Source organism: Podarcis erhardii, assembly GCF_964252035.2.
Source record: "Podarcis erhardii genome assembly, chromosome: 13".
In the NCBI taxonomy this organism is placed as follows: Eukaryota; Metazoa; Chordata; class Lepidosauria; order Squamata; family Lacertidae; genus Podarcis; species Podarcis erhardii.
Window position 1 is genome coordinate 40,717,797 of NC_138502.1, and position 23,526 is coordinate 40,741,322.

General features: G+C 47.3%; 2 protein-coding genes across 3 annotated transcripts in view; one reads left to right on the plus strand and one right to left on the minus strand.

Annotated features, from left to right (window-relative positions):
* Window positions 1-247: 247 nt before the first annotated feature.
* PSMB3 (proteasome 20S subunit beta 3) lies at window positions 248-9,561 on the minus strand. Its single transcript, XM_081838290.1, has 6 exons — window positions 9,403-9,561; window positions 6,674-6,858; window positions 5,497-5,604; window positions 2,884-3,061; window positions 1,430-1,524; window positions 248-465 (listed from the first exon to the last, which is right to left on the minus strand). Exons 1-6 carry the CDS (start codon window positions 9,403-9,405, stop codon window positions 417-419), a joined length of 618 nt encoding a protein of 205 aa, XP_081694416.1. The 5' UTR covers window positions 9,406-9,561; the 3' UTR covers window positions 248-416.
* A 13,655-nt stretch (window positions 9,562-23,216) lies between these two features.
* Window positions 23,217-23,526, plus strand: part of PCGF2 (polycomb group ring finger 2) — a 38,789-nt gene continuing 38,479 nt past the window's right edge. Inside the window, exon 1 of one of the 2 annotated variants that reach the window (XM_081838144.1) lies at window positions 23,217-23,366. The gene's annotated coding sequence lies outside the window, so the exon portion shown is untranslated. Of the gene's footprint in view, window positions 23,496-23,526 lie in introns of both variants that reach the window. The other variant, XM_081838143.1, reaches the window with a different exon arrangement.

Sequence of the window (23,526 nt, forward strand, 5' to 3'; positions counted from 1 at the left end):
TGGCTTCCGATTGGTGCAGGTGCCCAGGAAACAATAGCTGACAGCCGCACTGGACGTTCGGCTTCCGAAAAACCTTCAAAAACTGGAACACTCAATTCTGGGTTTTCAGCATTTGGGAGCCGAAATGTTTGAGACCCAAGGATCCACTGTAATAATCTTCGAATGGATTTTTCTTAATGACCACCTATTGTTTACTGTTTTCAGAAGTGATAAAGTTTGTGTATTATAAATGAAAAGCCTAGTAGAATTCTTAGTGAAAACATTTATTCTGCCAACAATACATCTCATTTCCATCATATATAATTTTGAGCTCCGACAACAAAATCATATACGGTTTTCTTAACAGAAAAGCATTCCAGCCGTTAAGATAATGTCAAGTAAAATACTGAACATCCCAAAACAACTATGCCTTGTGCTTAGTCCATACGAGCTTTCAGTGTTCGGGTAGTAATCTTGTCTTTTTCACTGGTGAAGAGAGAAAAGAGGAGGAGAAACGGAGGTGAAATCTCACACTGATGCCCTGCAGTGTAAATCATATTTTTTACCTCTTGGGGAATTTCCATCAAGCATCGGCCACTCACTAGAAAAACAAGGAGCTTAGCTAGGTTAGTCCAGCTCCCTTGTTGCAGATGCTGACCATTTTCTCACTGGTGCAAGCAGGAATGCCTGCTGCTCTTTAAACCTACCCCCAAGCAGGAGGGGAAACTAAATTACTGTATTTTTCGCTCTATGGGACACACTTTTCCCCCTCCAAAAATTAAGAGGAAATGTGTGTGCGTCCTATGGAGTGAAAGCAGGCTCCTTGGCTTCAGTGATAGCAACACGAAGCCTCCGAAGCGCAGAGGGAGCGCTCCCGCCGCACTCCGGAGGCTTCGCGTTGCTTTCGCTGAAGCCTGGAGAGCGAGAGGGGTCGGTGCACACCAACCCCTCTCGTTCTCCAGGCTTCAGGGATAGTTGCCTGAAGCCTCCGGAGCGCAGTGGGAACTCGCAAGACTCTCTGACTTCAGCGAAAGGAACCTGAAGCCTCCAGAGCGCAGCGGGAACTCGCAAGACTCTCCTGGCTTCAGCAGAGAGGGAGAGTTGCGCAGCGCCCCTTCAGCGAAGCGGGAGGAGAAATGGAAGGGGCTCCGTTTCTCCTGCCGCTTCGCTGAAGGGGCGCTGAGCAGAGAGGGGGAGATTTTTTTTTCTTGTTCTCCCCCTCTAAAACAAGGTGCGTCCTATGGTTGGGTGCGTCCTATAGAGCGAAAAATACGGTAACTTCATCACTTCCATGGGACTCATTTTTCTGGGTCAGCCTTGCTGCTGGTACGTGGAGAGCGACTCTCCCAGCAGCTAAGCCATGAAGATCAATCAACCTCTTGGACATGTTTTGCAGCAAACGTACTAAAAAAAAAGAGACCCAACCACAACAAACCAAAAGCATACTTACATGACATGAACTATCACGCCCATGCCTGACACGGCATCTCTGTCCACCGCATTGAGCATGGCTTGGCCTATGGTTTCAAAGAGGTCATCTGGTTCCTGCATTCAAGAGAGGAAGAGAGAAACCCTCGTCTTTTACTGTGGTACCTCTGGTTACGAACTTAATTTGTTCCGGAGGTCCGTTCTTAACCTGAAACCGTTCTTAACCTGAGGTACCACTTTAGCTAATGGGGCCTCCCACTGCTGCCATACAATTTCTGTTCTCATCCTGAGGTAAAGTTCTTAACCCAAGGTACTACTTCTGGGTTAGCAGAGTCTGTAACCTGAAGTGTTTGTAACCTGATGTGTTTGCAACCCGAGGTACCACTGTAATTCGTTCCGGAGGTCCGTTCTTAAACTGAAACCGTTCTTATTCTGAGGTGCGCTTTCGCTAATGGGGCCTCCTACTGCACGCCTGCCTCTGGCGCACAATTTCCGTTTGCATCCTGGGGCAAAGTTCGCAACCAGGAGCAGCTACTTCCAGGTTAGTGGAGTTCGTAACCCAAAGCATTCGTAACCCGGAGCATTCGTAACCAGAGGTACCACTGTATTTGGAATTCCTATAGGTGTGTTGTATCTAGAACGAGCTTTGCACAAGGAGGAATTAGATCACGTGGCATCTTTTAAAGGCCCTAAAATTTGTAATCTGACAACACGTGAGATGGGGTGGATTACAACATCATCATCATCATCATCATCATTATTATTATTATTATTATTATTATTATTATTATTAAAATTTGTATACTGGCCTTCATCCAAAGATCACAGGATGGTTCACAACATAAAAATACTAAATGACAGCACAAAATACGTAACGAAACAAAAACAAACCAATCACACAACCCCCCCCCCCCCAAGGCCATAAAATGTTTAATCAGCCAAAGGCCCGGTATCATAATAAATAAGTAATCAATAAATTAATAATAATAATAATAATAATAATAATAATAATAATAATAATAATAAATTTATTTATTTGTTTGTTTGTTTGTTTGTTTGTTTGTTTGTACCCCGCCCATCTGGCTGGGTTTCCCCAGCCACTCTGGGTGGCTTCCAACAAGGATTAAAAATACATCAAAATGTCACACATTAAAAACTTCCCGGAACAGGTCTGCCTTCAGATGTCTTCTAAATGTCAGGTAGTTGTTTATCTCTTTGACATCTGATGGGAGGGTGTTCCACAGGGCGGGTGCCACTACCGAGAAGGCCCTCTGCTTGGTTCCCTGTAGCTTTGCTTCTCGCAGTGAGGGAACCGCCAGAAGGCCCTTGGCACCATTAAGAGGCACTGTGCATTAGCGAGAGCAGCCGTTTTTAGAGGCAGCCCCACAAAATCTTGGCCTTGCCAAGGTAATGAAAGCAGAAACACTCATGCCCATGCTTCTTGTGTGCTCCTGGCTAAGGCGGCATCCCTCTTACCATGTCTGGCTCCCACAGGGACTCGCACATGCCGTACATCTGCTCTGCGCAAGTCCCGCTGACCACAAAGTCCTCCGTTGTCATTGGGCAGCCGATCAGGTCTAAGGAGCAGATGAAGGGCTCGTACGTGACCGGGTCCAAGCCGGCTATCACGGGCTCCGTGTAGTAAGGTCCAAATCTGAAAACAGCAGGAAAAGGTGTGTTAGCTATCCATTCAGTAAACACGTCCCAAACACCATCTAAACATGACAAAGCTATGCTAAAAAAAAGCTATTAAAAACCCAACTTCAAGAAAAAGGGAAGCGGCAGGAAAATACATCCAATCACATTTCCGTTGGGATGCCTAAGCAGACAAGTTTAGGTTATGCTTAGAATTGGCCAGATCTTCAAATATCTGGAGAGAAGGGCAGAACTCCCCAGCCCCTCCAGTTCAGATGTAGCTTGCTAGAGCTACACGACTAAACGACAACATAAAATATAAACTTCCTGTTAATTCTTGTCTGTGAAGTTACCGAAGGGAGGGGAGGACTCTGCACACCTGACACAAATCAATACATATGTACACCTGCTTTTGGCCTGACATATGTATTGATTTGTGTCAGGTGTGCAGAGTCCTTCCCTCCCTTCGGTAACTTCACAGACAAGAATTAACGGGAAGTTTATATTTTATGTTGTCGTTTAGTTGTGTCCGACTCTTCATTACCCCATGGACCCGAGCACACCAGGCACTCCTGCCTTCCACTGCCTCCCGCAGTTTGGTCAAACTCATGCTGGTAGCTTCAAGAACACCGTCCAACCACCTCGTCCTCTGCTGTCGCCTTCTCCTTGTGCCCTCCATCTTTCCCAACATCAGGGTCTTTTCCAAGGAGTCTTCTCTTCTCATGAGGTGGCCAAAGTATTGGAGCCTCAGCTTCAGGATCTGTCCTTCCAGTGAGCACTCAGGGCTGATTTCCTTCAGAATGGAGAGGTTTGATCTTCTTGCAGTCCATGGGAATCTCAATAATCTCTTTCATGCACCGTAATTCAAAAGCATCAATTCTTCGGCGATCAGCCTTCTTTATGGTCCAGCTCTCACTTCCATACATCACTACTGGGAAAACCATAGCTTTAACTATACGGACCTTTGTGGGCAAGGTGATGTCTTTGCTTTTTAAGATGCTGTGTAGGTTTGTCATTGCTTTTCTCCCAAGAAGCAGGCATCTTTTAATTTCGTGGCTGCTGTCACCATCTGCAGTGATCATGGAGCTCAAGAAAGTAAAATCTCTCACTGCCTCCATTTCTTCCCCTTCTATTTGCCAGGAGGTGATGGGACCAGTGGCCATGATCTTCATTTTTTTGATGTTGAACTTCAGACCATATTTTGCCCTCTCCTCTTTCACCCTCATTAAAAGGTTCTTTAATTCCGCCTCACTTTCTGCCATCAAGGTTGTGTCATCTGCATATCTGAGGTTGTTGATATTTCTTCCGGCAATCTTAATTCCGGCTAGGATTCATCCAGCCCATTTTATAGTCCTTTTTTATTTTACAGTCCTTTTTAATTCAGTCATCTGAATTGGCTGCATGCAAAAATCCACATCTCTCCACACGGAGAGCAGCTGGCTACTCTAAATTTCTCCTGCTTCCGTCCCTGGCAACATCCTGGACACCAATGGGAAGTTCCTCTTCCTCCTCTCTGCATTCTTTGTTCTCTAATACGGTCGGACCTCCTAGTTCTTGAAGAGGGAGGGTCCCCCACACTCTCTAATGCCGCCTTTCTCAACCTGTGGGTCCCCAGATGTTGTTGAACTACAATTCCCATCACCCCTAGCTAGCAAGGCCAGAGCTCAAGGATGATGGGAGTTGTAGTCCAACAACATCTGGGGACCCACAGGTTGAAAACCACTGCTCTAATGACATCTCTGCTGGCTGTTCCCTCCCTTCTGTTTCTCTTTCCATTATCTCGTAACTAGGTAACTCCTGTCAAAGCTGCTCCGTGTCTGTGTCTCTCTCTGCTACTGAAACCACTGGAAACAAGGGAGGCGAAATTTCCCCCTCCTCCTCTTCAGAGACAAGCTGATCTGCCTTAGAATGCATTCCCCCATCCTCTGATTCAGACCGTTCCCTGACAATTTGAGGGGGTTGGCAGATGGATGATCCCATCTTTGAAGAAGAAGAGAAGAGTTTGGATTTGATATCCCGCTTTTTCACTACCGGAATCAATCTCAAAGCAGCTAACATTCTCCTTTCCCTTCCTCCCCCACAACAAACACTCTGTGAGGTGAGTGGGGCTGAGAGACTTCAGAGAAGTGTGACTAGCCCAAGGTCACCCAGCAGCTGCATGTGGAGGAGCAGGGAAGCGAACCCGGTTCACCAGATTACGAGTCCACCGCTCTTAACCACTACACCACACTGGCTCTGAGCAGAAGGAATGGGCCACAGGACCTCCTCGTCTCTTCCAAATCAAACTGGTGCTTCAAGAGAACCCACCAGCCAGCAGAGATTCCAGGAGTTCAGTTGCAGCTAGGGCTTCAATCTGTTCTAGGATTTATCTTCAGTTCAATCCCATGCATTCACCCCCCTGCCCCCAAGTTACTGAACTTCTTAGCTGAAATGCAATTCTTTTAAACCCTTTACCGTCTCTCATACAGCAGGTTAGACACCATACTCATCAGGGTCTGCGGTTTGATTTGCCGACCTTCTTTCAGCTCATAAAGATTCAGCCGGAACTTGAGCCTTTGAGCACTGTTAAGAGACAAAAACTGGTGTTTATTCCATTTTAAGGCCCTAAATCCATTTTCCACTTGGTGGCTGAGGAAGCACAATGTACATATCTCAGGACATTCTGCAACTGCTCCCCATGGCATGGCGGACAGTTGTTTATTGGAGAATTTTGGACTAATTTAAGTAATCTCCAGTTTCCTTTTTTTATAAGACCAAAATCATTTATAAGACTAAGTCTTAGTTGTTGCAGGATACAACACAGATCTATGCAAGTACTTTGCAAAACCTGCACCGGCTGGAAGCCCAGACTTCTCTACTACTCACAATTTGATAAATTCAGCTTAAAATTTAGAAGTTCGAACCTATTGTCTCTATGAATTGGGGTGGGGGAGATTATTTAATGCCAATATGTTATTGCTCTTAAACACACACCCTGTGAAAAAAATTAGGCAATGCCATTTAATAAGCCATTCTTAAAACATGTTTGCATTTGATCTGAGTTTCAATTCAAAATTGCATTGTTCTAAGACAAAGATATTGCTGGACTACAAACCCCATTATCCTTGACCATGGGCCATGCTGGCTGGGGATAATGGGAATTGGGAGTCCAAAAAATCTAGAGTTCAGAGGTTTCCCATCTCTGTTTTAAGAGGGGGAAATGTAGCTCATTCTTCTAGGAACTTGGCTTCTGTGTTCTAAAAAGGCAAAACAAAAACAAACCCTCAAGATACTGAATATTTTAACTTTCAGTTCACATGATGTGTGTGTGTTGGTGATCTATAACATGCTCAGCTGCAGGGAATTTTTGCCTCTGAAAAAAACTGTCCCAGTCCAACAGCTCAGGTGATGAGAAAAACTACAAAACATTATCAGTATTTTCTGATATTCCAAAACATTTTCTGATATTCGCAACTTCAAAGCAACCTTGCCAAGAGAGCCACTCTTCCCATTTTGGAAGAGTTGGGGATACCAAGACCGAATGAGCAGCAATTCACAAAAATCTAGCCACGAACCTCCCAAAAACAGTTCCCAAGGCCCCTAGCACTGGACAACACCAATTTTCTTGCTTTGAGCAAGAACAAATACTTACACTGTCTGAACATCAGTGGCGAGTCCAGCCAAACCGATGAATAATCTGTCTCCCATTGGGAAAATCTTCTGGAAATCTGTTGTCACCATCTGAGCTTGAATACCAAACCTCCGGTCAGCGGCAATGGCCACACAGTTTTTCCCTTTCATGGCCATTACGGCCCCACCGTTATAGGACATAATAGACTGGGAAAGGAGGGAGAAGGCAGGCTGGTTAGTCAACATTATTAAGAAACCAATTCGGCAACACTTTTTCACTGGGATGGAGATTTTCCAAATCAGACCACTATGTGTGAGCCTCTTCGGTACGAAGGCCAACTACACACATGTAAGGAAAGTGTGTTGCAGATCTGACACGATTCCCACTTTCTTCCTTGTTAGCAATAGAGCGTGCCTCTGGGGGCGAAGTCAAAATGCTGTGCTAGCAACACCAAAGTGACCTCCCTGGGGAACAAGACTGTGCAGTGCATATGGAGGTCCTGGGTTGCCTCGCTGATGCAGTCCAGAGGAAAGCAGAGCAATACGTTAAGCACCAGCTTGGCTGCAGTTGTTAGAAAGAAGAAGAGGAGGAGTTTGGATTTGATATCCTGCTTTATCCCTCCCCTTCAGGAGTCTCCAAGCGGCTAACATTCTCCTTTCCCTTCCTCCCCCACAACAAACACTCTGTGAGGTGAGTGGGGCTGAGAGACTTCGGAGAAGTGTGACTAGCCCAAGGTCACCCAGCAGCTGCATGTGGAGGAGGAGGGAAGCGAACCCAGTTCACCAGATTACAAGTCCACTGCTCTTAACCACTACACTACACTGGCATACAAAAAGCACACAAGGCACTGCCCAAATGTGTTAGGGACCCCACTCTAGATTTGTGCACTCCTTAGCCTTTTCTTCTCTCAAAGATATCCCCGCAAGGCAGGAGACGCTCAGATCAGAATCTTCCTTCTTTCTCAAATGTGGGCCTCCAGCTGTTTTTGGACTACAACTCCTATCATCCCTAGCTATAAGGTAAAGGTAAAGAACTCCTGGATGGTTAAGTCCAGTCAAAGGCGACTCTGGGGTTGTGGTGCTCATCTTGCTTTCAGCCCAAGGGAGCCAGTGCTTGTCCACGGACAGCTTTCTGCATCATGTGGCTAGCATGACTAAACCACTTCTGGTGCAACGGGACATTGTGACAGAAATCAGAGCGCACAGAAACGCCGTTTACCTTCCCGCCAGGGCGGCACCTATTGCACTGGTGCGCTTTTGAACGGCTACGTAGGCAGGAGCTGGGACAGAGCAACAGGAGCTCACCCCGTCACGGGGATTCAAACCTCCAACCTTCTGACTGGCAAGTCCAAGAGGCTCAGTGGTTTAGACCACAGCGCCACCCGCATCCCTAGCTACAGCAGGACCAGTGGTCAGGCATGATGGGAACTGTAGTCCGAAACACACACACCAGCTGCAAGCCCAAGTTTGGGGAAAACTCTGTCCCAGATGCACTACTTTCCTAGATGGACGAGCCCCATGTGCCCCTATGGCAGCCTTTCTCAACCTGTGGGTCCCCAGATGTTGTTGAACCACAATTCCCATCACCCCTAGCTAGCAAGGCCAGAGCTCAGGGATGATGGGAGTTGTAGTCCAACAACATCTGAGGACCCACAGGTTGAGAACCACTGCCCTATGTGGACAATAAAGAAAGCCTCTATTCCCCCAACCCCGGCAGGCGCCTGAAACCACTTGATGGGGGCCAACTTTCATTATTGCTTTACCAGAGCCCGGGACGATCCGTCACGGGGATTCGATCCTCCAACCTTCTGATCGGCAAGCCCAAGGGGCTCAGTGGTTTAGACCACAGCGCCACCCGCATCCCTAGCTATAGCAGGACCAGTGGTCAGGCATGATGGGAACTGTAGTCCAAAAAACACACAACAGCTGCCAGCCCAAGTTTGGGAAAAACGCTGTCCCAGATGGACAAGCCCCATGTGCTGCTATGTCAGCCTTTCTCAACCTGTGGGTCCCCAGATGTTGTTGCACTACAACTCCCATCACCCCTAGCTAGCAAGGCCAGAGCTCAGGGATGATGGGAGTTGCAGTCCAACATTATCTGCGGACCCACAGGTTGAGAACCTATGTGGACAATAAAGAAAGCCTCGATTCCCCCAACCCCAGGCCACGTGATGGGGGCCAACTTTCACTATCGCTTCTACCAGAGCCCAGGGATTCGAACCGCCAACCTTCTGATCATCAAGCCTAAGGGGCTCAGTGGTTTAGACCACAGCGCCACCCGCATCCCTAGCTATAGCAGGACCAGTGGTCAGGCATGATGGGAACTGTTGTCCAAAAACACACACACCAGCTGCAAGCCCAAGTTTGGGGAAACTCTGTCCCAGATGCACTACCTTCCCATCTGCCCCTATGTAGACAATAAAGAAAGCCTCGATTCCCCCAACCCAGGATGGGGGGGCAACTTTCGCTATCGCTTCTACCAGAGCCCGGGCTGGATCAGGCCAGAGCCCAGCGCAGCCCACCCTCCTCTTTCCCACGGGATCTGCGGGAAGGGGAGCCGCCTTTCCCCGGCCTCTCCCTCCCTCGTCCCCCCGCGATTCGCACCCAGAGCCTGGCCGAGGGCTCCCATCTTGGCAGAGGCGGGATTCAGCCAGGAGCAGCCCATCAGCGCCTCGACCACCTTGGTCCAGTGGCACCCCGTTCCGCTGGTCATTTTTTGCCCCCCCCCCCCCGCTCCCCTTTAGAACCCACCATGATGGACGCTGGTAAGAAAGCGAGCCCTTATCTCCGCGCTCCTCTCGCTTCCTGCCGCTCGCTGCCGCTAAGCCCCGCCCCCGCCTCCCTGCCACTGGCTAGCGTGGCCACTCGCGCCGCTTCCCATTGGGTAGCTGGGAGCCGTCAGTCAAGGCTCGGCCCCCACCCTCGGAGCGGCCGGCAGAAGGATGTGAAGAGTCATGGTTCATCCTCCCTCGCAGTACCCTCGCACGTAGAGATAAAAAAATAGAGAGAGACGCATCTTCTCTCGTGGAGAGATAGCTTCCGGGTTCGCAATGGATTTTTTTTCCAAATTTTTTTTTTATATATATTTTGCAAGTGCAGAGTTATAACAATACAAAATACATACCCATATTTAGAGATTTCTCCGAATCTCTAGACTACCCACCTTCCCCTCCCATCGGTCCTGTTATAAACCTTTTCAACTGCATATTATTTCCTCGTCCAAATTTTAAGTCTCTCTCCATTTTATCCATAATATCTTCTGCATTACAAGTGTTATTGCAACCCTGCTAATGTTTTTATCTGGAATGGGTATCGATTTTAGTCCCCAGCCCCAGGGGGAATTCAGGATCACATCCTGCGCTTTGTCTGGAAAAATTATATATATATCCCTACCGTGTGAAATATTTTCATTATTGCCTGTATTGCAGCTGCATATGATATTATGCCCATGTTGCCTTGTATTCCATTCACCGGCATACACCCACAATGTGTTTTTACGTATAAAAAAACTCAGTTATAAACTGTGCTGAGCTAAGAAAGATAAGAAACACGCGTTGCCATCTAATCGCACGCTAAAATTATGGATTTCTGCAAACAAACACCTAACAGAGAAAAACCGCTTTTTTAAAAAGTGGCAGAAAGGAGGCTTAGTAATAAGGAATCGGGATTCGGAAGTGATGCGCGACTCTTCTATTGCATTTGTTTCCTATATCTATGAACAGCAACCGGAAGTGGCGCAAGATCGAATTGTAAGCCTGAATGCTCCCCCCCCCACCAAGCATCCACAGAGATAATAAATGAGAGAGATGTCTCATGATTGGTTGGCTAAATGGCAGCAGATCAGAAGGGTTTCTGACTCTCGACTGGTTAAAAATGGCAAATTTGTTGTCTGTCTTGTATTTTGACGGCCTACAGAAAGCCCTCCTTCTACAAGGCTTGTAAATGGAGAACTTTCCCAATTTGCATCTGCACTGCAATTGCTTTTTAAATATATTTTAAAGACTTTTCTGTATTTTATCTCTGTGGTTTGGTACCCTGGCCTCCTTTGGGAGGAAGGGTGGTATAGAATTTAATAAATTAAATAAACTAAAAAGCACCCCTTTCCCCCCTGACCCCATGGACCAGAGCACACCAGGCACTCCTGTCTTCCGCTGCCTCCCGCAGTTTGGTCAAACTCATGCTGGTAGCTTCAAGAACACTGTCCAACCATCTCGTCCTCTGTCGTCCTCTTCTCCTTGTGCCCTCCATCTTTCCCAACATCAGGGTCTTTTCCAGGGAGTCTTCTCTTCTCATGAGGTGGCCAAAGTATTGGATCCTCAGCTTCAGGATCTGTCCTTCCAGTGAGCACTCAGGGCTGATTTCCTTCAGAATGGAGAGGTTTGGTCTTCTTGCAGTCCATGGGACTCTCAAGAGTCTCCTCCAGCACCATAATTCAAAGCATCAATTCTTCGGTGATCAGCCTTCTTTATGGTCCAGCTCTCACTTCCATACATCACTACTGGGAAAACCATAGCTGTAACTATACAGACCTTTGTTGGCAAGGTGATATCTCTGCTTTTTAAGATGCTGTCTAGGTTTGTCATTGCTTTTCTCCCAAGAAGCAGGCATCTTTTAATTTTGTGACTCTGTTACCATCTGCCGTGATCATGGAGCCCAAGAAAGTAAAATCTCTAACTGCCTCCATTTCTTCCCCTTCTATCTGCCAGGAGGCGATGGGCGCAGTGGCTATGATCTTAGTTTTTTTTTTATGTTGATGTTAAAAACATACACAAAGTAAAATAAAAAATTCTTTCCAGTAGCACCTTAAAGACCAACTAAGTTTTGTTACTGGTATGAGCTTTTGTGTGCATGCCAATAACAAACTTAGTTGGTCTCTAAGGTGCTACTGGAAGGATTTTTTTTATTTTGTTTCAACTACGGCAGACCAACACGGCTACCTACCTGTAACTAGAACTATGGAAGGCATATACAAAGTAGTTCCTACAATTCTGAAGTCTGCCTATCATTCCTTCAAACGATGGGTAGAAATTCAACAAGTAAAACGTCTAATCATTGCATCTCTGATACTATGAGGCATTTTAAAACACTGGGCCCAGTCAGGAAAGAAACAACAACATCTTTGTCTAGGATTGGGTTTATTTGTTGTGTTTTGGCAGGTTACTTGATTATTGCAAATCGGTTAAACGAAAGGAAGCATTTAAACCTCCCTGGCGAATTATACTTTTCAGATTAATTCTGCCGGCTTCCATCCTCTTGTGCAGTAAAGGCAAGAAGATTCTACCTGCTACATTCAGGAAAGTAGGGATTGCTAAAAGGAATGCCAGAAAAGGCCAATTGGGACAGGATGAAACCTTGCAAGGCTCCGAATAAAAGGAAATGGAAACTCATTTTCATTAAATAAGAGACATATGTTTGCAACAGGAGCGGGAAACCTGATTTTAAGAAATTGTATTCAATTAAAGCAATTTGGTTTGATTTGTAATAATTTGGAAAATTAATAAAAATAATTTGGGGGGGGGGGAGAAAACTCATTTCCCCCCTATCAGGACCCCCACCTACAATGTCTGAAAACCTGCATCTGGTTTGGAAGAATGGCAGATGAAGATGATGGATTTTTCGGAGCTAGCCAACCTAACCGGAAGAGTCCGCGACCAGAAGGAGGAGGAGTATCAGGAATGGATAAAATTTAATGATTACTTAGTTAAATATGTTAAGTTAAATTAACTGAAAACAGCTTGCAGATACTTAGTTGGCTTAGGATTTTATTTATGTTAAGTGATGAATTAATATGTTTAATTTCATAATGTGAAGATCTAAGGATGTTAATGTCCAAGTTAAATTTTATAAGAACTGCGATTTGGAAAACTGTTAAAAGGACATGCAATGAAATTCAACCAAGGGGAAGTGAGGAAGTCACTTAACAATGTTAATAAGAGTAATTTTCAATAAGGCTATGATTTATGTTTGTTTGTCTTATGTGTTTGTTTGTTTGTTTGTTTGTTTATAATGTTGTGAAAACCAATAAAAAAATTTGGGGAAAAAAGAAAAAAAAAGAAAACCTGCCTCTGGAGAATGAAAAGTTCCAGGTTATTCTTTGTGGCCTCTACCACCTTTTATGCCAAATTCAGCAGGAATAACTAAAAACGCACGAATCCTAGAGGAGCGCGGCAGGACTTGCCCTGGGATCAAGGGGGGAGCTGCGTTTATGGGGGGGCCCCTCGTTTTGCAAGCCGATGGGAAGCCAGTTGAGAAACAAAAGACACCGTCGTCCCTGGGTGGGCTCGAACCACCAACCTTTCGGTTAACAGCCGAACGCGCTAACCGATTGCGCCACAGAGACCGGCTTGCAATGTGGAAGCGCTTGCCCTGCATTGCTAACTCCGAAGCCTGTTTAAAAAAAAAAAGACAACGGTTCTGGATTCGACCGCTGGAGGCGGAGTGAGATTGGAAAGGTTTGGAAGAAAAGCCAGCGCGCAACACGATCTTCAGGTTGTGGCTGGTAGTGCAATGGATACTAGGCAGACTGCAGAAAGAAAATGCATGCAAAAAAATTGGTATACCATATTCTATTCTATTCTCCTTTTTCTGAATATTTTTTTGAGGGGGAGGTGTACATGGCTGTCTTTTTTAAAGCAATCATCGCATGCAAGAGCTGGCATTGATGCAGACTGCAAAATCAGCTTCCTCCTCTTCAGACTGCAGAAAGAAAATACATGCAAAAAAATTGGTATACCATATTCTATTCTATTCTCCTTTTTCTGAATTATTATTTTTTTGGGGGGGGGTACATGGCTTTCTTTTTTAAAGCAATCTTCGCATGCAAGAGCTGGCATTGCTGCAGATTGCAAAATCAGCTTCCTCTTCTACAGCTGCCGTTCACGCGCCACGCACTGCGCTGGCCTCGCTCTTGCAGAGATAAAGGCGCTCTCTCCACGCAAGATCCTGCTCCGCGCGTGTCTTGTTGCGTCATGCGCGTGGTGGGCCAGCAGAGGGCGCGCCTCCTTCCTGCTCTTTGAACAGCATCCCTAGAACTGGCGCAATAGCAGGTCTCTATCCAGGTCTTGGTTAGCAGCGAGGAAAAACTCCCCCGCGAAGCTCAGCGTGCAAAGCCTGTTTTATAAAAACCCTCTTCCATTGCTCTTTGTTCCCCAACCTTTTCTTTTCAGTTTCCCCCTGTTATTTTATTTTAGTCCTCCTTCACCACCTTTATTTTCTTAATAAAGAAAATAATTTAAACAGTTTAAATTAGCATTTGTTGGGGATTTTCTTGTGTTGCTTTATTACCCTTGGGTGATTCTCAAAGTCTGCTCACTCTCAGAGCAAAAATATTCAAAAACATAAAAAGTTGGGATAGCTCAGTCGGTAGAGCATGAGAGTTTTAATCTCAGGTTGGTGTGTTCGAGCCCCACTCTGGGCAAAAAGTTTTCCTGCGTTACAGGGGGGTTGGACTAGATGATTCTCGTTGTTCCTTCCAACTCTACCATTCTGTGTTCCTGAGTATCTGTTGACTTAGGTTATTTTCCTGTGCAGTTGCTGTTCCTCTGAGTATATTATTATTATTATTATTATTATTATTATTATTATTATTACTACTACTACTGTTGCATTGTGCTTTCTCGACAGCCCCCTCCAATGTTTGTTTGTTTAAACATCCTTTGCCAGTTGTGCTGTTGAACTTCTTGTTCCAGGTAGATAAATGTAGGTGGTATCTTCCTTGGAGTCAGTTTTGGTTTGGTTGGGGCTGAGTAGCGGTCAGTTCCGGATGGTGTTAAGACTCCAATCAGCCCCCAGTAGCGTGGGAACTGTAGTTCCCTAACCCAGGTTGGTATGCAAGCTTTTGTTTTACACAGAATTCTTGGTCAGGCGGAAGAGAAAAGACGGTGGAGAGGCTGTCCCTAAACTGTCAGCCTCTGCACCAGTTGAGGGTGCAGAATTAGAGCCATGAAGAGTCCTTCTGAGCTGTGCCACAGACCTGGATAAAACGACTTCACTTCTCCACGCCATTATTCTGTCTAGCCAAAGAATTTCGACAATGATCTCAATTCATAAAATGGAGCGCCCAGTCTTTGGAGGTGACCTGTATGCATAGCCAACAACCTCAATCGGTTAGAGTCCATTGCGGGGCGTGGACATCAGATACAGACAGCCCTTTGCTTTCACGTGTCAGGCCGTTGCAGCGTGGCAAAAGGTGGCGCTTGTCTCCCAAAGAGCAGAGTTTCTGGATCAAGGCAATGTTTAAAAATAAGATTGCGGATTTAGGGGGTGAAAACTTCACCCTGGTGTGGCCTGCCTTGGATTAATTCAGCTCCTTTCCAACTTCTGCATCGATTCTCAACTGTTCTGCTCCTGTCGTTTTCTTATTGCACATAAAAGAGTGTCATAATAACCACAATTCCAGCCTTTCAAGGTACTGTCGTTCCCCCATAATCGCCTAGGAGTTATGCTTTGGTCACACTCCCTCATATTCAAAACGTCAAAAAATATCTCCCCTTGGTGGTTGCACGGAGAGTCTGCAACTTCAGAATCGTGTGCATTCTGACGTTCAAAGCCACACCGAGATTACTGTGATCTTTCATCGATCAGCTCACCCAGGAGCTCTTTAAAAATGCTGGTATTCTTGCGCTTGCGCGTGTGTGTGTGTGTGTGGTTGTTATTGACAAGACCGAGGGCGAGAGGAGAGAAAACTGGAGACTCATTGCTGAGCTTCAGAAAACGAAGTTATTGAAACTTTGCTAGGACTCTACCTGTTGTCTTTGTCCATGGAGTTTTCTTGGCAGGGATACTGGAGTGGCTTGCCGGTTCCTGCTCCAGGTGGATCACGTTTGGTCAAAACTCTCCACTATGACCTGTCCATCTTGGGTGGCCCTGCACGGCATAGCTCATAGCTTCTCTGAGTTATTCAAGCCCCTTCGCCATGGCAAGGCTGTGACATCCCCTTGCCAACAAAGGTCCGTATAGTAAAAGCTATGGTTTTCCCAGTAGTGATGTGTGGAAGTGAGAGCTGGACCATTAAGAAGGCTGATAGCCGAAGAATTGATGCTTTTGAATTATGGTGCTGGAGGAGACTCTTGAGAGTCCCATGGACTGCAAGAAGATCAAACCTCTCCATTCTGAAGGAAATCAGCCCTGAGTGCTCACTGGAAGGACAGATCCTGAAGCTAAGGCTCCAATACTTTGGCCAGCTCATGAGAAGAGAAGACTCCCTGGAAAAGAGCCTGATGTTGGGAAAGATGGAGGGCACAAGGAGAAGGGGATGACAGAGGATGAGATGGTTGGACAGTGTTGCTACCAGCATGAGTCTAACCAAACTGCGGGAGGCAGTGGAAGACAGGAGTGCCTGGCATGCTCTGGTCCAGGGGGCCACGAAGAGTCGGACACGACTAAACGACTAAACAACAACAACAACAACAACAACAACAACAACAACAACAACAACAACAACAACAGGACTCTACCACTTCGTGCTGCGGTGTGGAGAGAAATCGCCTGTTTTAAGGGTCCGTCTGCCATCATAGGACCCCCCCCCCGGAAAAAAAACACTCTCAGAGAGAAAGGTAGGCTGATCCTCTTCTCCTTAGCATGCAATATTTTTCTCTGTTCCAGGAGCTGGTTTTGCAGGCAAGCGTTTTATTTTTTAATGCGATACCTCTCACCAGTAAGTGGAAGTGGTACGCGGGATTCTGCTGAACGCGTGAATGGGCCAGGTTCCTTTGGGGAATGAAGTCTGAAAAGGGCTTCTGAAAGGAGCGAGGAGAGTTGAGATACCGCCTGTGGATGTATCTTATTTGAAATATGGGGCTGAGGGGAAGACACGGGGCAGAGACCTTTTCAAAAGTCTGGCTGGCAGCCCTGTTTCGATGCACATCTGGCCAGCCAAAAGTTTCTCCAATGCATCTTTCCCCAGAAAATAAAAAAGTCTACTCAAAGTTTGATAAAATAATTGACTCAATAAGGATTATAGGGTGGATGAGATGGGTGGAATCCAGCCCTCAGAAGAGCAGAAGGCTCTCTTTTCCCATAATACCCAGTAATTGACCTTCAAGTAGTCATATTTGAGGTTTTGCGCCACCGCTGATGGACTGAATCGCGCCAAAGGGTGTGCTAGTTGACTTCCCAATGACAGAATGCCTGTGGTATCAACAGCTGTTTTGCGAATCCCCACTGCTCAGTAGGTAATTCTCACTCTCTCTGCACTTTCCACATTTTTTATTTTTTGGTCTCTCACAGACCCCACCCCGACCAACGTGCATTCTGTGCCTCAAGGAAAAAAAAAACCTTAATGCATATGGTTATATACTGTGGTCCACGAAAGTTAATGGTATAATAAATCTTCAAGGTGTGCCAATTCTCCTTGTCGCTTTTCCCTCCGAGAGGAAATCCGGTTTTATGGCCGTTCTCAATCAGAACGTCTTACACGAGTCTTCCCTTCCCCGAATCTTGAGGGTCGTGGGAATAGTATCCAAAACATTACTCCTCTTCAAAGAACTGCGCGTCTGTAGCCAAGAGAGAATTATCGCTAGCCAAGGATGTGATTGTCATGATCACATTTCCTTCCTCAGTCTTAGAAAAAAACAAACCCGAAGGCACGCGTCGCTTTGTTAAAATGGTCCCCATCCTAAATCTGCGTTCCCATTTGCGTGTGGTCGTTAGCAAAACCCCCAAGGAACGTCCTGACCATCTTCTACTGAGCGAAGCTGAATTTGTACCTAAAAGAGACGAGGGAGGAGATCAGCTGGTCTTTTGTGGGAGGCGGGTTGTTGTTGATACAAAAGCTTAAGAAATTGCATCTAGAGACATTTGTTGTTTAGTCGTTTAGTCGTGTCCGACTCTTCGTGACCCCCTGGACCAGAGCATGCCAGGCACTCCTTTCTTCCACTGCCTCCCGCAGTTTGGTAGCTTCAAGAATGCTGTCCAACCATCTCGTCCTCTGTCGTCCCCTTCTCCTTGTGTCCGCCATCTTTCCCAACATCAGGGTCTTTTCCAGTGAGTGCTCTCTTCTCATGAGGTGGCCAAAGTATTGGAGCCTCAGCTTCAGGATCTGTCCTTCCAGTGAGCACTCAGGGCTGATTTCCTTCAGAATGGATAGGTTTGATCTTCTTGCAGTCCATGGGACACTCAAGAGTCTCCTCCAGCACCAGAATTCAAAAGCATCAATTCTTTGGCGATCAGCCTTCTTTATGGTCCAGCTCTCACTTCCATACATCACTACTGGGAAAACCATAGCTTTAACTATACTGACCTTTGTCGGCAAGGGGGTGTCTCTGCTTTTTAAGATGCATCTAGAGACATACATTCTCCTATTTTTCCTTTATCTTCCTATTTCTATCAATAAACCGCTGGGTTGTCTTTGTGTGAGACAAGAGCTCAGCTTATTCACACAGTATAGACAAACACGTAAGTGAGAAGAAGGTTAGTCTGAAGTATGCAGGATGTTTTAGCCGGTTGAACGCTTGTCGAGATCCACACTTCATTTGTGGTTCCCATTGACATATACTGAGTCGTGTGCGTGTGTAAAGACAGGAGACTGCGTTGGGCTGCACTTTTATGCGCCACTTTCTTGGGAGTAAGCCAGTTCAAAGGAACTTACTTCCCAATAGCCTTGTGCCGCGCTTTCTGTTGCAAGCGAGCAAGCTTCCAAGTTACACAGCATTCTTCGCTGAGCGGTGAAAGCGCCGTGCGGTGAGGCGCACCCAGATGTTGACTTCCGAAATCATTTCCTCCCACCCACTCTACTCAGCACAATTTTAATGGCATTCAGGTGCGCAACTGCTCCTTATGCCACGCCCCTCTGCACTTTTAGATTTAGCAACATCCTCTGGTGCCCCTATCTGAGGCTCCTCGCCGCTTTCAGTCCTAGAGGCTGAGATGGGGGTAAGATGCAAAGGGCTTGTGGGTGCTAGAGCGGGAGATCAGCGCCCCTGCAAGGCCGCCACCAGCAAGACGCCTACTCTAGAGTAAGTGCCACCAAACCACAGCCAAATTAAGTCGGACCCACCGGTTTCAGCACTTTCTTCCAAGAGTCAAGCGGAGGTGTTTTGGGTTTTTTGGGTGATTTTAAAATCTTACTTCTAGATCTCTTGAATCCCCCCATCTCCGTGAACGGCCTGACCCGGGACAAGGCAGCTTCCCGATGCTCCAATTTCTTTAGCTCTTTCCCCTCTCCTTCCTCGCTTTGAGAAGAGCCGAAGAAATTGCCTTTGCAAGGCCAGAGCCCCCTTTTCCAAAGAATTCTACATTGGGGCGTGGGAGTCCTCTGGTGTGGTCCTTCTGGGGCGGTTTGTCCACCTTTGGTCCCCATCCTGCACTCAGCTCTCACCTGTGGCTCCTAGAAGCTATCAGCATGCGACAGCAGCATCCTGGGGAGATGGCTTCAACTGGCCAGGTAAACCAGGTGAGGGCAGCTGATGGGTCTCAAACCTAGGGTGAGTTAAGGATTTCCCTTGCATGTGAAGATGGACTCTGAAGGATTGAGCGGGCAGACCAGTAGTGGGTCCAATGGTCAAGAAAGAGGTTTCCTCACATGCCATAGAGCAGGGGTCAGCAAACTTTTTCAGCAGGGGGCCTGTCCACTGTCCCTCAGATCTTGTGGGGGGGCCGGACTATATTTTGGATTTTAAAAAAAGAACGAATTCCTATGCCCCACAAATAACCCAAAGATGCATTTTAAATAAAAACACATATTCTACTCATGTAAAAACACCAGGCAGGCCCCACAAATAACCCAGAGATGCGTTTTAAATAAAAGGACACATTCTACTCATGTAAAAACACGCTGATTCCCGGACCGTCCGCGGGCCGGATTGAGAAGGCAATTGGGCCGGATCCGGCCCCTGGGCCTTAGTTTGCCTACCCATGCCGTTTACAGGGAAGTGAGGGGTAGCTAGGGGTCGCCAACCTAGGAAGGTCGCCCATCTAGGAGAAGGAAGACCCTGATCCTTAACCTCTGTTGCCTTACTTGGTATCTTGGGGAGAAGAAAAGGCAAACGCTACTCAAATCCGGAGTGGAGTCCTTAAGATGGTTTGAAGGCGCCTTTTACGCCTCCTTCTGGCAACTCCTGTAGCCAGGCTGGTGCCAAATATATTGCTCTGCTTGGCTTTGGACCACATCAGCGAGGCTGTCTTTTCGCCTGGGCATCCCAGCCCCTCCGTATCCACCGCCCAGACTTGCACCCCAAAGTTGTTGCTGTTGCTTAGTCGTTTAGTCGTGTCCGACTCTTCGTGACCCCCTGGACCAGAGCACGCCAGGCACTCCTGTCTTCCACTGCCTCCCGCAGTTTGGTTAGACTCATGCTGGTAGCTTTGACAACACTGTCCAACCATCTCATCCTCTGTCGTCCCCTTCTCCTTGTGCCCTCCATCTTTCCCAACATCAGGGTCTTTTCCAGGGAGTCTTCTCTTCTCATGAGGTGGCCAAAGTATTGGAGCCTCAGCTTCAGGATCTGTCCTTCCAGTGAGCACTCAGGGCTGATTTCCTTCAGAATGGAGAGGTTTGATCTTCTTGCAGTCCATGGGACTCTCCAGAGTCTCCTCCAGCACCAGAATTCAAAAGCATCAATTCTTCGGCGATCAGCCTTCTTTATGGTCCAGCTCTCACTTCCATACATCACTACTGGGAAAACCATAGCTGTAACTATACGGACCTTTGTTGGCCAGGTGATGTCTCTACTTTTTAAGATGCTGTCTAGGTTTGTCACCCCAAGGAGATGCTGCTAATACAAATTGCAACGACTTCTCTCTCGGAGGCGCGCTCCATTGTCTCTCCAATCCCGTGGAAAGGACTGGTCCCCATCTCCTCCGGATCCTGAACAGGCTAATAGATGTGGTTCTGCAGTTTTCGGGGATGCAGACTGTACCAGAGACCCCCCCACCCCAACTGCAAACTAGTGTCTCACCCCTGTCTTGCTACTGGACTCCGGTGCTTGCAGGCGCTTCGCATATTCTTCAAATCCTCCAAAGACTTCGCTTCTGTTGCGCCCTCCCAATCATTTCACCACCTTATCTCCCCTCACTGTTGCTGCAACCCCTGGCACCTGCCCGATGGGCCATCGCACCTCCTCGCAAACACCTCCTCCTTCCTTCCGTCGCCATCCCGAAAAATGCTCTGCGAGGACGCGAGGTCAAGTTGACGCGTCGATTCGTTAATTCGACGCTGAATCCGGATTAGGCGCGCGTTGGTGTCAGTCTGGACTGCCACGAGTTTAGGCTCTCCAAAGGATCCCGCGACGTTGGCGACGACCTTGCGGCTTCGGATCCTCACCTCTGTGGGTGGGAAGCTGGATCGCGCCGCTTGATCCGTGGTTCACAGCTTGCTAAAAATCTGGATCAATAAATTTATCCCGCGTCATCTTCCTTCCCTGCCGGTTCCTGTGCCCTGTACCGATTTACAAGCCTGCCTGAACCAGGATTAACTCGTTCCGCAGTAACCACTCTCTCCGTCTGGTTCTGATGGCAGCATAGACACGAGAGCGACCTAGAGGGTTCACACGTGACGGCCACCACGCCATCGCGATTCCTAGGGATTCTCATCGTCTGTCCGCACATAAACGTGCTTGCAAAAAGGCTGGGAGATATGCGATCGGGCTTTTTAGTTACTAGCGTTTAAGAGCTGCGCGCTGGCCGCGAGGAAGTGGTTTTTGTAGGCAGTCTCGAGCTGCCATGGTCACTTTAGACGTCCCTGTCCCCAGGCAGAAAGCTTAAGCTTTCGTGAACTAGAACACGGGTGTCACAAAAAAAATCGCTTGGTCTATAACTGGTGGGAGAAAACTCGTGGATGACATTGCTGCAGATTATGCCCACTGCTGCCTCTCCGGAATGGACCTTGTAGGTCATCTGCCATGGATATATTAGCTGAGATCCCTGCATTGCAGGGGGTGGACTAGATGACTCGAGGGTTCCCTTCCCATTCTACGATTCTGTGACTTTAAACCGGTGGCGCCACTGAAGAACACGCCCTTCTCCTGCAAAGTCCCACTCCCCACTGGGGGAACTACCTAAGAGGTCAAGTGCATGTGAAAAAGGACATCTCAGAAAGATCTAACATTGCGAAGCAAATCAGGGCTTCGAATCTCCCTCCATAGAAACAGTTAAAGTATTTTAGAAACAATCGACACCCCACCGACTCACCCCCCCCCAATATTTCCTTGGTGCAAATCCCACCTTGGGCATGGGCGACGTCTCCGAGAGAAGCGTGCTTGAAAACACGCGGGGGAAGCAGGCAGCTTCTATATGGAGTCCAGTTTGTCTTGTTTAGACACGAAACGGTTGGTAGTTAAAGTTTACTGGTTGCAATGCACCCTCTGCTTTAGGTGTTTTTGTTTTAATCTTACGTCTTGACGCCCGGCGTTTTAATTCACACGCTCTTTGTAAAAAAGTGGGTCATTCCTCGCTGTAAAACAGAAACAAAAAGCTGTAATCTTTTTTTTAAAACAACAACAAAGCTCCTTTTCCATTATCCTTTGCACGCGTCTTTAATTGGTTCTTTGGGATTCGTTGTACAGATTGCAAACTTTTAGCGAACTCTTTATTCTGCAGGGAAGGGAGGACGTTAGCCCTTCCTCGGTGTCCGAAAGAAAGTGCCTGGTACAAGTCACGGTTATAAAGTAACACATACACACACAAATAGTTACACCTGGGAGAAGAAATATAATTCTCGTTTTCAGATTGTCCATAGTCTCTCTCTCTCTCTCCCTCCCCCTTTCCCAAGTTCTGAATTTTAAGGGCTGCATCGAACTGCGTCGTGGATTTGAAGCCGACTCCTGTTTAGAATTCGAATTCTTTTATACACGTGACAATTCCGCAAGCCTCCAACCAATGCATGCCTTCTTCTTGGAAGGATCTCAGATTTACGCATCTCCCCCCGTAGCTCGTGGAAGAGCAGAAAATCGGAGAACTGCAGTATGGTCCTTTTGTATATTCCAGAGATTAAACACCAGGGTTGTGTTGTTTTTTTAATTAAACTTTTTTGGGGGGAGGGTGTGTGCGCGCGCCTGTCCTTTTGCCTGCACCGGGTGTCTTTTCCACTTTCCCTCCTGCGGGTCTTTCCTCCCAGCAATAAAAGACTCCGGGCCGACCGTGTGTGTGTTTCTGGGGGTGTGTTGTGTGTGTGTGTTTGTGTCAAACGGTCCCCAAAGCCGTCGCTTTTGTTCCCCGCGCCATCGCAGGCTTTTCTCTTCCAAATCGTGGCTTTACAGTACTTCGATCGACGCGTTTTTTTGGTGTGCTTTCCTTTTTTGCTTTTGGACGGGTGGCAAGCTTGTTTTTGTATTGTCTGGATGCGAAGTCTGTCTGTCTGGAGACAGAGGCGGAAGGGAAACCCGCACATTTTCCTCCCCCCCCTGTCTCCCCCCCCCCCATCCCCAGATCCCGAATCTCTCCACCTCCTCCTCCTCCTCCTTTATTTATTTCCAGGGACTTCGCTCTTTTGCAAACACCCCTGAAGGGACGAAATCACGTGAGGCTCCCAAAAGGGGGCGGGGCTTTTTGTCCGGAGGAAAAGAGGTGGGGGGGGAGGAGGGGGAGGAAGAGGAGGAGGGGGAAGGGCCATTTTGTACATTTCTCCCTCCCTCCCTCTTTCTGTAGCCCGGCAGAAAGAGAGAGAGAGAGAGGAGAGGAGAGAGAGACGGCTGGCCAGAGAATCTCTCTGCCTCTGGAGAGAGAGATTTATTTATACTGTATATATTTATATGTATATATTTAAACATTCCAGTCTGATCAGTGTAAGTGGGGCGAAAAGGGGGGGCGGCGCCGGTTCCTCCCCCCTTTGCTTCTCCTCTCTCTTCTCTCTCTCCCCCCATCCGGTCTTTCGCTGCCTCCGTGCGCCCCTCTAGAAAGGATCCGGGGATCAGGTAGGGCTGCTATACTTTCCCCCTCCGAAAT

What these genes read in the sequence shown, in the direction of transcription:
- PSMB3 (XM_081838290.1), bottom strand. An exon ending in GCCACTGATGTTCAGACAGT is followed by an intron (nt 5,605 to 6,673) that starts GTAAGTATTTGT and finishes GTCTCTTAACAG; the next exon opens with TGCTCAAAGGCTCAAGTTCC. An exon ending in GGCGTGATAGTTCATGTCAT is followed by an intron (nt 466 to 1,429) that starts GTAAGTATGCTT and finishes TCTCTTCACCAG; the next exon opens with TGAAAAAGACAAGATTACTA.